We start from the raw sequence: 17,114 nt of genomic DNA, 5'->3' as shown, positions 1-17,114 counted from the left end.
TCCCCAAAGACAACAGCAAACTGAGTTACTGTGGCTGTGGCTCCTATGAAGACTGCTGGGAACGTCCTGTCTATATTTTACACAGACACTGGACTTTTTTCTGTCTCAAAAAACTAGCCCCCCAAAACAACCCCACAAAAGATACAAATTATTCTTAAAACTGTTGTATATACTACATTTAACATTTCAGAAAGCATTTAAAACTTTAATCCATACCTTAATGTTAAGTGAAGGGTGAGTTCTTAGTAATTGAATAAGTACAGGTAAGGCATTCTCCTCCACAACATACTGTTGACTCAAGGGATTACTCGTGTGGGCCACACCTGTAAAGTTCTCATAGGTCAATGACGTCATGTTTTTGTTCTATTTTTGTAAATTAGAGAGTCAAACTTAGCTTGATATTGGTTGATAAACTATCATAAAGTAAACTGGCTAACAAATTTTAAAAACATAGTATATTGATACTATTTTAATACTTCCTTTGACTTTTTTAAAGGGCAGGATGAACATGGAAATTCATTATTAGAATTATAGTTGGTTTTATAACAAGGGACACAGCACATAAATTTGAAAAGTGCTACATTACTAAAGCATCATTGGTTAAAAATATTACATTCTGGTACTCAAGTTTGTTTATCTACAAAAATGACTAACCACTAAGTTAAAATTTCTAGCTTTCATAAATTGCATATACTAAAATATAAACACTGTCTTCCTTTACAACATTCTATATTTTAAGTTGCAATGTAACATCAGGAGAAAACTCAATCTCAGTTTTGTGAATATACATAAACAATTTAATTTTGTTTTGCCAAGGAGTGCCATTATATGGATAGTAGGTTTATATACTTAAATATAGTATAAATATAGTATTATGTACACTATATAGATACAAATAGAGTGAAGTTATGTACTTAAATAAAATACAAGTTTAGGCATCTCTGAATAGTGATGAAGAGCCACCCACATATTTGAAAGTTTAAATTAACTATGGGGAATAGAATGAGCAACACCTATTTAATCAATTTATTTTATCTCCTTCACCACCCCCATAGAAGGACAGTTGTTAAAAAGACAAACATGACATGTACTCACTCATATGTGGATTTTAGACATAGAGTAAGGGATTAGCATCCTACAATCCACACTGCCAGAGAAACAAGGAAGACCCTAAAAGAGACAAACTTTGTCCCCTGGAGAAGGGGAAAGGGTCACCATCCCCTGAGCAAATTGAGAACATAGGAAGAGGGGGGAGGAAGCTATGAGAATGAGAAGGGAAGAAAAGGAAGGATGCAGAGATCATGAGGGAGCAGAAAGGTTGAGTCAGGTGTAGATTAGAAGAAAGGTCATATGATAGGTACGATTTTAGTTGAAGGGGTGGTAGGGGAGGAGGGGAGGGAGAAGGGAACTGGGATTGTCATGTAATTCAATCTTGTTTGTAATTCAAATATATAAAAAATAAAAAACAAAAAAGGACAGTTGTTGTTGCAGGAATGATCAAACACAGACACACACACACACACACACACACACACACACACACACACACACACACACAAACGAACGCGTGCTGTGGAATGTTTGTATACATGGTGAAGATGTGTCTTTGCCAAGGTGCCTTCTGATTGGTTTAATAAAGGGTTGAATGGCCAATTGCTAGGCAGGAAGAGGTTAGGTGGGACTTCTGGGACAGAGAGGTCTCTGAGAAGAAGGACAGTAGAATCGCCAGTCAGACACAGAGAAGAAACAGGAGGTGCAAGATGGAAGAGAGCTAATGCCATGTGACAGAATGTAGATTAATATAAATGGATTAATTTAAGTTATAAGAGCTAGTTGAGACAAGTCTAAGCTAAAGGACAAGCTTTTGTAATAAGTCTCTATGTCATCATTTGCAGGCTGGCAGTTAGAACGAGAAAGCTTGCTACCTATGGTGTCCATTTCAGAAGCACAAATTTCCACATAGGACCTGAGAAAGCTTTAAAAAAAGTTTCAAATATGAAAACAGGGAATCAGATGCAGCTTCCTAGTCCCACAGTGTCTCAGGTGGGCCACGGTGTACAGCAATGCAGTTCCCAGCCACTGTGTGTGGGCTTGCCCTAGCCAGTACCACATGCAGAATTGTACAGTGGGATTTATAGTTTGGATCACACAGTCAGAGAAGGCTGCAGTCACACAGTAAAGCAGTCCAGACTGAGAAAACCTTTAAGCAGATACAGTAAAAATGGGTATACACAGCCATAGAAAAAATAGCTTAAAATAATAAGGTATTTAAAGAAAAAATAAAGTAATATAAAAAGAATAAGCCATGTGAAGATGGGAAATACACAGGGAATCTTGTTGCTTTGTTGACTTTGGATTTTTTGAAATCTGATGCGTGAATGGCAGCTGCTGAAAGACACTGGATTATGGAAGAGGCTACTGAATTAAACCAGCCTATATACTTCAGAGATGTCTTGGCTTCAGAATGGAAGTTGGGAAATGTGTTGCATTGGGGGAGAGGTTATGCCTTTGTTTCTATAGGAAACAAAAAGCTATGGATTCCTTCAAAGTTGATAGTCATCAGATTTGATTAGGGACAAACACCTGAGGATCTTGGCTACAGACATGAGGGAGGAAGAAAATAAAGACAACAGGACAGATGACATTTACACTGATCCCTCTGCATAGGAACAGTTCTGAGACTGGATGAGACATAAATCTTGTTGGCTACGGAGACCTCATGGCTTATTACTTAACTACATGCCATCCTTTTGTATGGCATGAGTAGAGGTTTCATTATACAGTCCAAACAAGCTTATAAAGTTAACAGGTGCCTTTTACCTGCTCAAGCACAAAACAAGAAACATCATTAGCTGACTTATACATATCACAATTCCATATTTGTGTTAATATAGATGTATATATTACCTTTAAAAGCTTATGTGCAAGGAGGGCCTAGGCCCTCTCCCACAGTTGTATGACAGACGTTGACAGTCCCCCATCGAGGGCCTCACCATCCCTGGGTAGGAGATGGGTGGGTTGGGGGGGTTGTTGGGGAACATGGGAGGATGGAAGGGCGTGGGAATGGGGGGATGGATATGTAAATATGAGTGCCTCTAAAAATAAAAAAAAAAAATTTTTAAAAAGTGTATGTGTTTTCAGAACAAAAGAACCAGACACCCAAGTAGCCAGATGATCCAGCCTCTCATAATGCCTCTATTGCAGTTTCCTCAAAATTCTGCATCCAGAACAACTTCAAAGCTGCTAGTTGAGATGGTCCAGCCTCACAAACTAGTCTAGCCAGGACTTCAGATAAGCTCTACACTTTCCCATCTCAGAGACTAAACAAAAAAAATAATACAGCTAGCTCTCCCAGGGCTTGACCATTATCCCTATTTTCTCAGGGTCCCCTAAAGATGCTGTCACCTCCATACAACAGGAAACAGACTAGAAAGCACAACACCCATATTCCTAAAAAATGAGGAGGGTGGTTTTGGTTGTTCGATGGGTTATGAATGTTTGTCATCATTTATGGAAGTTAGTTCCAAGTTGTTACTAGTCATGGTTAAAAAAAAAAATCTAAACAAAGAAGGTTAGACTCAAGGATCTCATTCTGAAAAGAAAAGGGGGTATAGTCTAACATATTTTACATTGGTCTGGATTTTAACATATTGATACAAGTTCAAGGTTATTTTGTTAGAACATACTCTCTATATGTTTCTACTTTTGTTTAAGGTATTGTACCTATGCAGCTCATTTAACAATGTAATGCAAATTTCCAGTTCTTGAAAGTTATTACAAGCTATTTAGGATATTTAAGAAATACAAGTTAGTAATTAGTCATCTGTAAAAATCAAATGTGTAGTCATGTTAGCTGTTTTCAAGGTCAGAGATATATTTTAGATAGAAAGGTGATCTTCAAACACTTCATAAACCTACAGAATATGGCATTTAAGGTTTTTTTTAGTAACATAAGGCTTTTCATAAGAGTAAGACATGTCTGCTCCTTGCACAGAAAGCCTCTTTTCTCTTGTTTTCAATAAATAGTCCTCAGCCTCTACCCTAAATTCAGCAGGGTCAGCAAAGAACCCAAATGTTATTGGTAGATCAATCACGAAAACTTCTGCAATTTTTTCATGAACCCAATAAGTCAATTCTTTTGCAACAAAGGCCACTTTCTATAAACTATTATTTATATAAATAAACAAGAATTGGAAAAATGCAATTGAATGTTAATCTTAAATTTATGGCTCTTGACATTAAAAAATTCTTTTACATGGGATTCTTTTAGTTCAAAGTAGTCAGTGTTTGTTGTCTTCATTTTCTATTCTACTCAGAATTCAAGAGCAAGGCAGATGAGAAATTCTTAATGTCACTACTTTAATTCACCAAGGTCTTTCTTAGAGGTCTTTCATGGTGTAAACAGAGGTAAAGAAACAAATTTTTTACTTCTCTACCTAAGACTTACTTTTCTCATAGTAATTTAAAAAGCGAGACTGCATACAAACCAACACAAATGGATCCCACTGCTCTGATGACACTCAGGAGTGTGCCTTCAGCTATCTTATTAATTCTCAGTAAGCGAACCAGAGGTGCAATGCCGTTCCCTTCACATATTTGGTTTTGATGGATCTTGCTGTCCTTGCTGAGAGCAATGACTGCCTCACCTCCTGGTAAAGAACAGTAAGAGGTGGGTATGGACTTCAGCATCTACACCAGCAGTATGTATAGAGAGTAACTTACCTACATACTGCATCTTAGCTGATGGAGACAAAAGCATGTTTATTATAAAGTTATATCCAATCTGTTCTGCCATATACTTCTGTTGTTTCAGAGTTTGTCCTGCCAAGGCCCAAAGTGCTACGGCTCCTTGCTCCTTAACATTTAGTTGAAAGGCCTATTAAGACAAAAACATGCCATTCATTCAGTGAACATGTTCTGAACACATTAGGGATATATATTTTTATAAAGTGTGCATTCTGGAATTTGGTTTGATTTTCCAATCTCCATGTAAAATCCAAAATGAAGTAAATCAACTAAGCAGTTGGAAGGGGAATGATCAAATCCCTACCTTTAGTAGTTTTAGGAGATCTTTAGTTAAGTTTCTTTTCAGAAATGCCTTCTGGATTAAAGGGTTGTAGTTTGCCAAGGATTCCACAGCCATCGCACCTTTCACTTGGACACTGAGCTGCTTCCCTTTAAAAAGATCTACCAGGGGAGGAATGGCCCCTTCCATTGCTATAGCATCCTGCACGTCCCTATTGTCACGGCCAACTTCAGCGATTGTAGCTGAGGACACTGCCTTCAGTATATCTTCAAAAGAGTTGAGAGGAAGTAAACAAGTCATCAAAAGTGTAAATCTACCACACTGCAGGACAAAAATCAGATTCATAAGTTCAAAGAAAATTTAGAAAACAAAAATACAAAAAAACTGTCCAGATTGATCATTTAGATTTTACTTTGTCTACTACTTCTTATATGGATATTTGGGCATATTTAGATAATTATAGACATATTTGATATAGTTGTAATACACGTATAATATCTAGAATTTTTGTTTACCTTTAAAATATTTTCTCCATTCTTTTATGGACATAAAAGTCACAAATGCCTTGTAAATATTGCATCAATGGTCATATTATAATTTATTAGCCACTCACACTTTAAATATAGATGTTGCTTCAAACTTTTTGCCGTTTTAAATAATTCCAGGAGAAATTTTCTGAACAGGTAGATATTTATCAATACATTTTTTCCTTTAGCATTGAGCATCTTTAATTGCTGGAATATTTCTGTACATTTCAGTAAATTGCTTTCTAAAAGAATCAGTGGCATTTTATTCTTTCATAACCAGAGCTCAGGCATATCAATTTGACTTTTTCTTCTTGAATACATATATTATCATTAAAATGAATACATAAAACTTGATAGACAAGATGATATTTCATTTTATTTTGTTGTTACAATTTACAGAACACTTGTAAGAATGAGTGAGAGAACTCACATACTTGACCTGCATTCATAAATTTAACTCATTAGTACATTGATTTTATATATTTATCTGTCTACAACTTAGTTTTAGTTTATTTATCTGTTTGTTTGTTTGTTTATTCTTCTCTGGCTAGCTTGAAACTCACTACATAGGCCAAACTTGGCTCAAACTCACAAGGATCCATCTGTCTCTGTCTCTCCCATACTGGGACTGAAGGAGTGTACCACTATACCAGACTACAATTTAGTTTTCTACATCTCTGTTGGGAGCACAAAGGTCCTTGTGCCCATGGATAACCAGGGAAACCAGAAATGTTAAGCACACTGGATTGTCTTTCCAAAGGAGATTAAGAAGTGGAGGTGACTAACTGCCTGACGATCTGCATTATCTGTAGGGCCAGACTATATTAGGTTCCCACAACCAGGACTGAAGGTGTTAATAGCCAAAATAACTATCTCTAGAACCCATCTTCTTGGAAGAAATCACACGAACTGTTTAGTTGAGTTTCAATGGAATTATGCCTCCTTGTGCACTGAGGATTGTATTACACCAGGAAATTCCTCCCCCCAAATTGTACTATGTTTAAGTGTGCTGGCAATAAACTTGTCTGGTGTCAGACTCCCTGAAGTTTGATCCAGTCTGGTTGACCAAGTCAGGCTGAACTGAGTTTTTCTTCTTGCCTCTTTGTGGGCGACTTTGCTGCCACCCACAATGTATTCAGGGACCCACATATATTTGAGATTATGTGTAGATATATAGATAATCAATCAGTAGATGCAATACTTTCATAATATTATGTCTGCTACCCTGTAATGTCCTCTATGACACTTTTCTCTCTCAGTGTCGAGAGCATGCATTTCATTTATGATGTCTCTATAGATCCTGTAATCTACAAAAGTTCTTTTGTCTTTCTGTTACTTTTGTGATTTAGACTTTTTAAGTGAATACTCATCATTTATTTTAAAGCTCAGTTAAGGTTTGTTTAATGTTTCTCATGATTCAAGATATGCATCTCTATCCAAAACAATTAAAAAGTGATATATTCTTTGATGCTAGTTTATGTGGTGTTAAATGATGTTCAGTTATTTTCATTAGTGATGTTAATTTTGATTCCACAGTTTAGTTGCTATACTGCTTAGTTGTCATTACTGCCTTGCTTCTAACGAAAAGAAAACTGCACTTTAATATTGTGTAAATAAACTGGACACACCTTTAATCCCAGCACATGGGAGGCAGAGGCAGCTGGATCTCTGTGAGTTCTAGGCTAGGGTGGTCTACCCAGTAATAATAATAATAATAATAATAATAATAATAATAATAATAATAAGATCTTCATCAAGATTTGCCACCAATTGAGAAGAAACATAAATTTTTTCCTGAAAAACTCTTAAAATTTTCATAAAACATTAGTTTGCCAAACTGATATTCCTTTCTCAAAAAGCAAAGTAACACAGATAAAAGCCACGAACCTACTTTGATGCTATTTTCTTAATATTCTATGGCTGAGCCACCTGGCCCATAGCAAGGAGAATTAGTTGTCAAGATGCTGAAGTTATATGCAAATTTTTTTTCGAGACAGGGTTTCTCTGTGTAGCATTGGACCCTATCCTGGCACCCGCTCTGGAGACCAGGCTGGCCTCGAACTCACAGAGATCTGCCTGCCTCTGCCTCCCAAGTGCTGGGATTAAAGGCGTGCACCATCAACGCCTGACAATGGATGGAATTTTAATGTTTTTTTGTTTTGTTTTGTTTTTAGACCAGGCTGGCCTCAAACTCACAGACATCAACCTGCCTCTGCCTCCCAAGTGCTGGGATTAAAGGCGTGTGTCACCAATGCCTGGTGTTATATGTACAATTTATGCAGAGTGAAAAATAATTAAAATCTTAAATGTAAATGCTTCATACTCCTTAAAGTAAGAGAATAATAGAAACTCCAGTGTAGGGAAACAATGCTTTTATTTAGGTGTTAAATCTACAAAGGACTTATTTTAAATATTTATTTCTATTACTTGTTGTGAACTCATTTACTTAAGTTACTGTTATAATTACGGCTTTTTATAGTATCTAGAACAGACAGGGAAACAAAAAAAGAGCTAGTCTCTTACTTTAAGTTTCAATTAATGGCACAAACAAAGTAAGATGAAGGATTAGAAACAAAATTGACATGGTTAAACTGTGCATAAAGGCTGCCCCTCTGTGCTGCTCCTCAAGTAGCCAGTAGAGCATAGTTAGTGGTGTAGAAAAACTTGTAACAGAAAACTCAGGGGCTGGAAGGGAACTTTAAGTGTCTTTGCTATATGAAACTGATTCTTAGAAGATGATAATGGCTTAAACTGAAATTCTAAAATAATGTAGGCTCTCTGCAGAATTCCCCTTGTCCTTATCCCTGACTTATCTTTTAACCCATGTTTTTTATTTTGTATTTATTCTGTACTCACATATGATGAACTGGGGCAGAAAGACAGATGACAAACTGAGCAGGAACAAAAAGGGACACATCTGTACCCATGTTCTCCTTAAAAATGTAATGCTCATACTGCCGCGTATGCTCACTAGGATGGGAGTGTTGTTATGGAACACAGGAGATCATTAGCAGCTGCTGCAGAAGCTGCCTGGTACTTCTTGGGGCTCCTGGTGAGGTGCATTTTAGAAGCAGGTATCTGGCTTAATGACTGCTGATTGCCTTGAATTTTGATATCGGATATAGAAGAGTAAATCTGAAGCTCTTGGTGTACATTGCAAAATAGCTACCAATGATCAAAATAAATATTTATTCATACAAGATGAAATGTCCTCCTCAAACATATTATTTACTCTATTTTTATTATTCATGCTTAAATTTTATTTATGCAAATGTCTAGTTAAACATGTTAGCATTAGTATACTTTTGAGAGTCAATTATTTGTATCAACTTGGCACTTTTGAGTTTTCCAGATATTTGGGTTATATTATGTGCAGAGATCCAGTCAAAGATAAATCCAAAATATTTGTTCCTAGATAAATCAAGATCATGCTTGCTTCATCTGGGAAATCTGGTCACTTTTAAACTGACAGGTGAGGCTCACCAGAATCAGAACTCAGGAACCGGATGAGGTACTGGATGCCATTGTGGTCTACCATTGCTCTCTGGTTGCCTTCATTCCCCATACATAACACTCGGATACAGTTCATCACATTCACCAACACACTTTCCATGTCTAGGTTCAGGAGGTTTATCAGAGCTGGGATTCCATTCTAAAAAGAAACAAAACGGAACGTGAATTCACCAAAGACTCATGCAATTTTGTTTAGAAGTCTGTAATCATTCTGTAAACACATCCTTATTTAGTAGAGAACATGTTTGTAAACAAAAGTGTCTAGTAAGTTAAGACACCTGAGTGTCTTATTCTTATCCAGAAAGAATTATACAATAATATGGCAGAACTAAGAAAAACATCTAAATACTCATTTCTGACTCAAAAAAGTGGAATGTCACGGCACAGCCTAAGCATATTGCATACATAGAGAAATTTTACCCTAATTCTGGCTAATTGCCAGAATCAATTAATATGAGATTTAAATAGATAAAACTGAGTAACTGAAATTCAACTTGGGTATAACTGTATTTCCAATATATTTTCTAAAGGATTGATACTAGACACAGTAAGTAAAGCTTTTCAGAGAAGTTTGAAAAAAATGTACAAAGGCAAATAGAAGAGCACAAAGAAAACAGAGACTATGGTTTTCCACCACGAGGGATCCAAGGCAAAGAGCAGAAAGGTACATTTTATAATGTAGATGGTTCAATTCACATTGAAGAAACAACTTTATGAAACTGAAGAAACTTCTATCAAGTAGCTTCACTTCATTTGTAAACATCTAAAGGAAGATTCTAAAACATTAGTGGACACAACAGGGTAGGTTTTGTTTGAGGAAATAGAGCATAGCCAAAAGAAATTTTCTTCTAATTTTTCTGGTACACAATTGGGATATATTTCTCAGACAGAACTAATATCTTCAGATAAACAAGAAACAACCAGTGTATACTATGAGAAATACTCTTCTTCTCAAGGCTACTCATATCTGAATTTATCAGTGCTGAGCAGTAGGCCCCCTGGGCTGGCTGGGCCACAGACCTGCACTCGCCTAAATGCCCACTGCTTACTCAAGTGTTTTTCGGACACACTCTCTGCTTTAGCTAATCAGCCCTAGGAGTGTGTTGCTCTGTAACAACGTAGATCTCTATCTTTCTAACATCTAGCCAGTCGAAGTGATGTTTGATAAAACAGTACTCACATATTGGGCAATAACATCCTTGTTTTCATTCATGGCGATATCATAGAGAATGACAGCACATCGAGAATGTAGTTCGGGTTCGTCAGATCCCAGCAGGTTGATCAAAGCAGGAATGCCTCCTCCCTCCACCAAAGCATGCACCACACTTACGTGGGTTGAGATATTACTCAGCAACCCAACAGTTTTACACTGCAGTTTTATTTTGGGATACTTTAATAGATTGATTAAGGCAGGAATGGCACCTGTAAAGATAAGAGTAAAATGAGCACTCACTTTGCAAATTCATTTAGAGTGGATTTATCCTAACAGTATTGAAATAATGTTCATGGTATGGCAATATAAATAATGACAGACAGTTCTACCAAATATCGAGTAACCACTTGAAGTGATATGGGAATAATTTTGTCTTATTTCCAAGACAGTGGCTTTTGCTCTTTGCATATTTAACTTCATGGAGCACTCAATCATACACTTTATATTAGGAAATATAAAACCATCTTAAAACCAGCAGTTTTTGGCCCACAGAATTGATAATTTGTTATGTAGAGAGAAACTCACTATGCCGTTCACCATCTTCCTGCCTCAGCTTCCCAAGGGCTGGGATCAAGGTGTACATCATCATGCCCAACTGATAGGCTTTGAGGTATTGATTGGTAAAGTTCTGCTCTGGGTACTGACTTGTCTTGGTGTGGCAGTAACTCTTTAGTTATATGAATATGTTATCATACATTACCTTAAACCAAAAAGTAAAAAAAAAAAAAAAAGTGCTACCTAGTAAAATGTACCAGTAGCCTCATGTATTATAATTAGCCATTGGGCATGGTAAAAATAGAAAACTTGGCTTTAGCTGAATGCATGTTAGGTTTATGTCAGTCAGTTGATAAGAAACCACCCCATAGAAGATACACAAAGTTATGAAAAATAAGAGTATAACTGCGGCTCATTTATTTATCTACCTGAAATGAAACTATCTATTGCTGACTTTTGGGGCACATACAGCTTTTCCAAACTTGTTTTTAATGCATTTAGCAAATTTAAGCTTGTTCGTTCATCAATATTCAGGAGATGTTGTATGTGCCTCAATATGCACATTGGGGAGGTAGATACCATGCTGGATAGCTCAGACATCCCCATCATTTCAGAAAGTGACAGTGGATGGTACTGTTCTCAGAACAAGTCTACGTGGTTGATCCGTTTGATTAGTGCAGAAACTGGGCCAGAGAAACCATGCAATTAATGTAATTTCTAAATGCAAACTACTTGCAAACCCGGCCTGACACTGTCTTCTAGTTTTCAGTTTAAGAAATAAATTGCGCAAGTGTAGAACTGGAATAATTTGTCAGAAAGTACTCATAGCAGTACTGTGGTGGTTGCACTTAACAGGAGAGCCTCTTAACAGGAGTGAAGGACTGTCTGGATAGGTTGACCTCTGAGCATACGGGGGGGGGGGGGCTGGGTTAATTACTAATGTTAGCTGTTGTGCGAACTCATCTACTGTGGGTGGCACCATGACCCAGGCAGGGGAGCCTAGACTGTAAGTTTAGAAAGTGGGCTGAGCATGAGGCAGCATGCATGCATGCATTCGTTGTGCTCTGCTCCTAAATGTGGATGTACGTGACTAGCTGATTCGGGTCCCTACATCTTAGATTGTAACTTGGAATTATAAGCTGAAATAAATACTTTCTCCCTTATGGTTTTTTTTTTTTGGGTCAGGGTAAGGTTATCACAATCGATATTAAACTGGAACAAGCAAATATTATACTAGAAGAACTAGCACACTAGAGTTCCTTATTACTTCTTAAATTTAAATTTTTAGAGAAATAGAGCTCCTCTAAAAATGTACAAAGTTTTTTGAGCATGTGCAGCTTTCACATGAAAAAATATAAAGTTGATAAGTGATCTCAGAGAAAAGAAAAAAGCTCAAAATCAACTAAAAAAGTACCCTTTATAGTTAAAACAATATTTTAGAGTAAATTTGACTGCACATACTTGTAAACCCAGTTCTCAAAAGCTGTAAGGCAATGGAATTCACAATTGACACTGCCAAAGAAGCCAAGACCCTGAGACTAGATAGGTCATGGACCTTAGGGGAAACCTAGCATTATTCTTCTGCTAAACCCACATAACAATAAAATGACTCCTAATGACGTTCTCATATATCAGTGCCTTACTCAACCCACATCAGAAAGCTTCTTCTCAGGGTAGATTAGAATTAGCACAGATACCCACAACTGGACAGTGTGCAAAGAGTGAGAGATTTTAGAGCATTCAGCCCTAAATGGGATGTCTCCATCAAACCCCTCCTCTAAAGGCTCAGGGATCTACATAAAAAAGGTGTGGGCGGGGGAAGACTGTAAGAACCAACCATCCCTAAGCAAGAAGCCATCTGAATTTGGCACCCACTGGCAAAGGGAAAAATCGGTTTCTCCAGTGGAGTATTAATAGGTATATCAGGCCCAGGAGTAGCTGGCCAACACAGGAAGAAAAAAAAAATCTCTGTGGTATTTTTTGGACTTTTTGTTTCCTTTTGCTTTGTTTTGATTCTGTTGTCTTATCAGGCTTTTGCCTGTTTGTTTTGATTTATGCTTTTGTGTGGGTTTCATTTTTTGATTTGTTTTTGTTCCTTGGGTTTTAGTTTTGTTAGTTTATAGAGAGATCAAAAATATAAAGTTGTGTGGGTGGGGAGGTGGGGAGGATCTGAGAAATGTTGAGGAGAAAAACATGATCAAATATATTGTATAAATTTTAAATTAAAAAAAAAGGCTGAGGCACCTTAGTGCATGGGAGAGGGGCCTGACCCTGCCCCATCCTATTGTGCCAGATTTTGTTGACTCTTCATGGGAGCCCTTACCCGTGAGGAGGAATGGACTGGGGATGGGCTGGGGAGATGCAGGGGGGATGGCGGCAGAGGAGGAGTGAGAAGGAGAACTGTGGTTGGAATATAAAATGAATTTTAAAATAATAAATCAATTACTAAGAAAAAAGGCTAAGACAAGGGGATTACAAGTTCAAGGTCAGCCTGCGTTATATGTGTGAACCTGTCTTGAAACACACACACACACATATGCATACACAGGCACCCACAAACATACACATGTTTACACACACACACACACACACACACACACACACACACACACACACACACACACACAAATTTAGTGGTATAGTATGTGCTTTGAATCTGATCCCAGAATATGTATGTCTATATTAATATACATGCATTATATATAATACACTATATTAAAATGATTAACCTGAATATAATATAGCTTTACTTAAAATATGACAAGAAAAAGACAGTTAATATATTTTGTATCACCTGCATCCAAAATACATTTCCAGTATTGGTCATTTGCTAAGCAAATCACTTCTAAGGACATGACAGCCATCATCCTTCGCTTGAAGCTTTCACACTGCAACATTTCTGATAAATATTCAACAGAAAAAGACAACTGTAATTCACAGTAGAGGCAATGGAATGGCGTTTGTTTTCATATAGGTAAAGTGAACCTAAGAGTTGAGATCATCCCATCATCAGCTGCTAAATTCCTCTGTCTGTGGTCCTCTGCAGTGCTGGATAGATCGTCATGGGCTAGCTTGGATCTGGACTGGTCATCAAAGGCCATCTTCATGATTTAGTCACTAGCTTGGTTCTGGGTAGATCACCATAGACTAGCTTGGATCTGGACTGGTCATCAAAAGCCATCTTCATGATTTAGTTACTAGCTTGGTGCTGGGTAGATTACCATGGGCTAGCTTGGATCTGGAGTGGTTGTTAAGGCCCCATCTTCATGGTTTAGTCACTACCTTGGTGCTATCGGAAGGTGATGGGACTGTTAAAAGGTGGGACTTAGTGGGAGGTTAGAGATCACTGGGGGAAGCATCCTTGAAGGGGATTGGGGATTCTGTCTCTCTGTTTTTATGTACTTCTCATGAGGAAAACAGGCCATGGGCCTCTGCCACTGGCTCATGTAATACCTGTTATTACTTCATCACAGTCGATCCTGTGAGCACATATAAAGTGCTCTCTTGGGCATTTGTAACAGTAACAGAAGCCAACACAATATGTCCAAGATCTCCATAATTTATAGTATATATATACTTACTGAAAAAAATTCTAAAATTATTTCTTTGGTCTGAATGACTATCATTGTCTAGAAACACAGCTCAAATTCACTAGAAAAGCAATACATTTCTCATGCGTCTACCATTAGTTTTTAATAAAATTTGAGTAGGAGATTTTAAGAATGGCAAAATAAACTACATGATCAACAACATTTTAATAGCCATTAAATTAGAGATTCTTTGTACATTTCCTGAAAATAATTAATATGACTTTCAAAAACTGAGCTTGAATTTGAACTCCAAACAAAAAAATGAAGTGTTATGTATGTTTCTAGACAATGTCTGTGGTGTGGGAAAACATGGGCTGAATCCTTCCTTCACCTCTTTCTCTGGCCTCCCTCTTCTCAGCGCTGTCCCAGCCCTCACTTAGACTGCTGTGTTTTAAATTTCAGTTTCTACTCTAAAGGCTAATTAAGTTGCTTCTAATTAGGTGAATTTTGTTCCTAGTGGAAACAGGCAGTGTAAAGTGAGAGAACTATGTCAAGGCTTGAGGCAGAGCAGAAGCACCATGCTTACTCTATTATTCTACTGATGTCATCATCAAGTAATTACCAGGACTTTATAATCACAGCTACTGCAAGTAGTGACCCCTGCAAGTTATCCATGCCATTAGTCATCCTTTTTAGGAGCCAGACTTGCAAGTATTTGTAATGGAAGTCTATAATAAGTTGATCCTCACAATGACACAATGACATAAAAATAAACACCAAGGCATTTCCCAATAGCTCTTTGGGTTGATGTGCTCACTGCTTAACATGTGCTGAGATTGATAACCAGCCAATTCTGAACAATTGGACATCATTTTTTAAAGTGTGTGTGTGTGTGTGTGTGTGTGTGTGTGTGTGTGTGTGTGTGGTGTTTGTGTGAATGGGTTTTTCGTGTGTGTGCACTCATGTGCATTTTGTGTGTGTATGTACACACATATGTGTATATGGTGTTTGTGTGTGTACATGAATGGACATTTTTACTGGGGTGGGGGTTCAGAGGTCAGCAGTGGCTGCCTTTCACTATTACTTCTCTACCTTAATTTTTGAGACAGAGTTTCCCATTGAACCTTGAGCTTGTCAACTGGCTTGACTGGCTGGCCAGTGAGCTTCAGGGACTAGCCTGTCTCCTGTTTTCATTGCCATCATGTCCTCCTTGTTTTTCCTTGAGTGTTTGTCTGCTGCTGTTATTATTTAATCTTCATGCAATTTTGTGTGGGGTCTTGGGAATTAATAAAGTTCCATGTATGCATTAAATTGATCTAATACCTTTATCTTTATAATAGTTCTATCTAGATTAAGCACAAAGTTGAAGAAAATTTTCAAACCATTTTGTAAGCCCTAGTACTAGGATTACAAAGAGGCTACCATGCCCAGAGTTATCTGTGTGCTTAGCATCTGGATTCAGGTCTCAAGTGCACAACAAGTGACTTACTGAGCCATCTCCCCAGCCCAAAGAATCAAACATCTCCACTGGGAAAACATCAGTTCTCATTCTCCGTCTCTTTTCTTTTTACTTTAATTTTTATTTTATGCTAATGATTCAAAATTGTAAGCCACTAAAATACATACAGCAAAATACTGTGGCCTTGTACCCACTCCCTCGGTTACTTTGGGTTCATCTCTCTAGAAGCAGTACTTTCGATTCTGGGTTCCACAGATTTGTGTAGTTTGACACACTGATACACCGTGCTGCCTTGGCCTTTGTTTATGGCTTCAGGTTATGGGAAATGGGGAACTAGCTCAATGCTGCTCTGCAACTTCCTCATATTTACAGCTGTTACTTGAATGAATACATTGTCTATCCAAATATCACTCTCATCTGGGCATTGTAGTGATTCATGGTGTCTCATTTCTCACTATTATTTTTTCTGGAGGTAATCTTTCCCTATTTGAGGTTCATCTTCTTGGTTTTCACTGATTCAATGGCACTCTCAGAGTCATGCCTTTTCTTAAGGCTGGGCCAATAGCTTCACCCTGAACACACCTTTGCTGTCATCCTTGAAATTCAGGTTGCCCTTCTCTCTACTCCGTGGGCCTTCCCACTTCTGTTCACTGAGAAGATAGCCTGACCACCTGCTGGCCTTTCTTGGCTAGACCCCGTGGAGAACCCAGCTCCAGCTGTGTGAGGACTGAGGTATGAGTTTGAGACTTGCTCGACTCTCCTAACATTGGCTTGGGATTCTCTGGGAGGCTAGGTCTAAGAGGCGCCTGCCTAGTTCCATCTTGTTTATCACTGCCATGCCCTCCCATTTTTCTCTTGGATGTTGACTGCTAATGCTGTTGTGCTGTTTAATTTTCATGTGCTTGTAACGGGGAATGTGGAAGGAGTGAATTTGATGTGTACATTCAATTGACTGAGTAACCCTTACCCTTGTTTTTTTTTTTTTTTTTTTTTTTTCTGGCTAGACTAAACACAAAATTTTGCATAAAACATTCATCAAAACGTGAAGGAAGACTTTTCTAAAGCTGCCTCTAGAATGAGAAGGAATAAAGTGGAGGGAGCCTTTGCTGCTTAAATTTTCATTTCCTCTTTTTCCTTTCTTTTTTTTGAATTTGGTTTATTATGGAATATTTCTCCATGTTAATGGAGAAAATGATTTTCTCACTTCTAAGAAAGTTGGAAAATAAAAATAAATAATCACTATGTAAGATATAGCTCATTTGGATCTTTGATTTTTAAGTTAGAAATCAAACTACTTTTCCACACAAAAAGATAGTTCCCATTAACAACTGTACCATTTTTGGTTTTAATT

At 37.5% G+C, this 17,114-nt stretch overlaps 1 protein-coding gene across 2 annotated transcripts in view; it reads right to left on the bottom strand.

Moving 5' to 3' along the window:
- LOC100767421 (ankyrin and armadillo repeat-containing protein) overlaps window positions 1-17,114 on the bottom strand; it is a 62,261-nt gene that overhangs the window by 19,709 nt on the left and 25,438 nt on the right. For both annotated transcript variants that reach the window (XM_027396829.2, XM_027396830.2), the window contains exons 10-16: window positions 13,569-13,673; window positions 10,247-10,488; window positions 9,037-9,205; window positions 5,051-5,292; window positions 4,723-4,876; window positions 4,488-4,649; window positions 217-323 (exon numbers count right to left, since the gene is read on the bottom strand). In XM_027396829.2, the coding sequence (XP_027252630.1) occupies window positions 217-323; window positions 4,488-4,649; window positions 4,723-4,876; window positions 5,051-5,292; window positions 9,037-9,205; window positions 10,247-10,488; window positions 13,569-13,673 (1,181 nt within the window). The remainder of the gene's footprint in view (window positions 1-216; window positions 324-4,487; window positions 4,650-4,722; window positions 4,877-5,050; window positions 5,293-9,036; window positions 9,206-10,246; window positions 10,489-13,568; window positions 13,674-17,114) is intronic.

The sequence above is a fragment of the Cricetulus griseus genome, chromosome 2, assembly GCF_003668045.3.
Source record: "Cricetulus griseus strain 17A/GY chromosome 2, alternate assembly CriGri-PICRH-1.0, whole genome shotgun sequence".
Classification (NCBI taxonomy): Eukaryota; Metazoa; Chordata; class Mammalia; order Rodentia; family Cricetidae; genus Cricetulus; species Cricetulus griseus.
The sequence above is the reverse complement of the archived record's forward strand: the minus strand, read 5'-3'. Positions and strand labels throughout refer to the sequence as shown.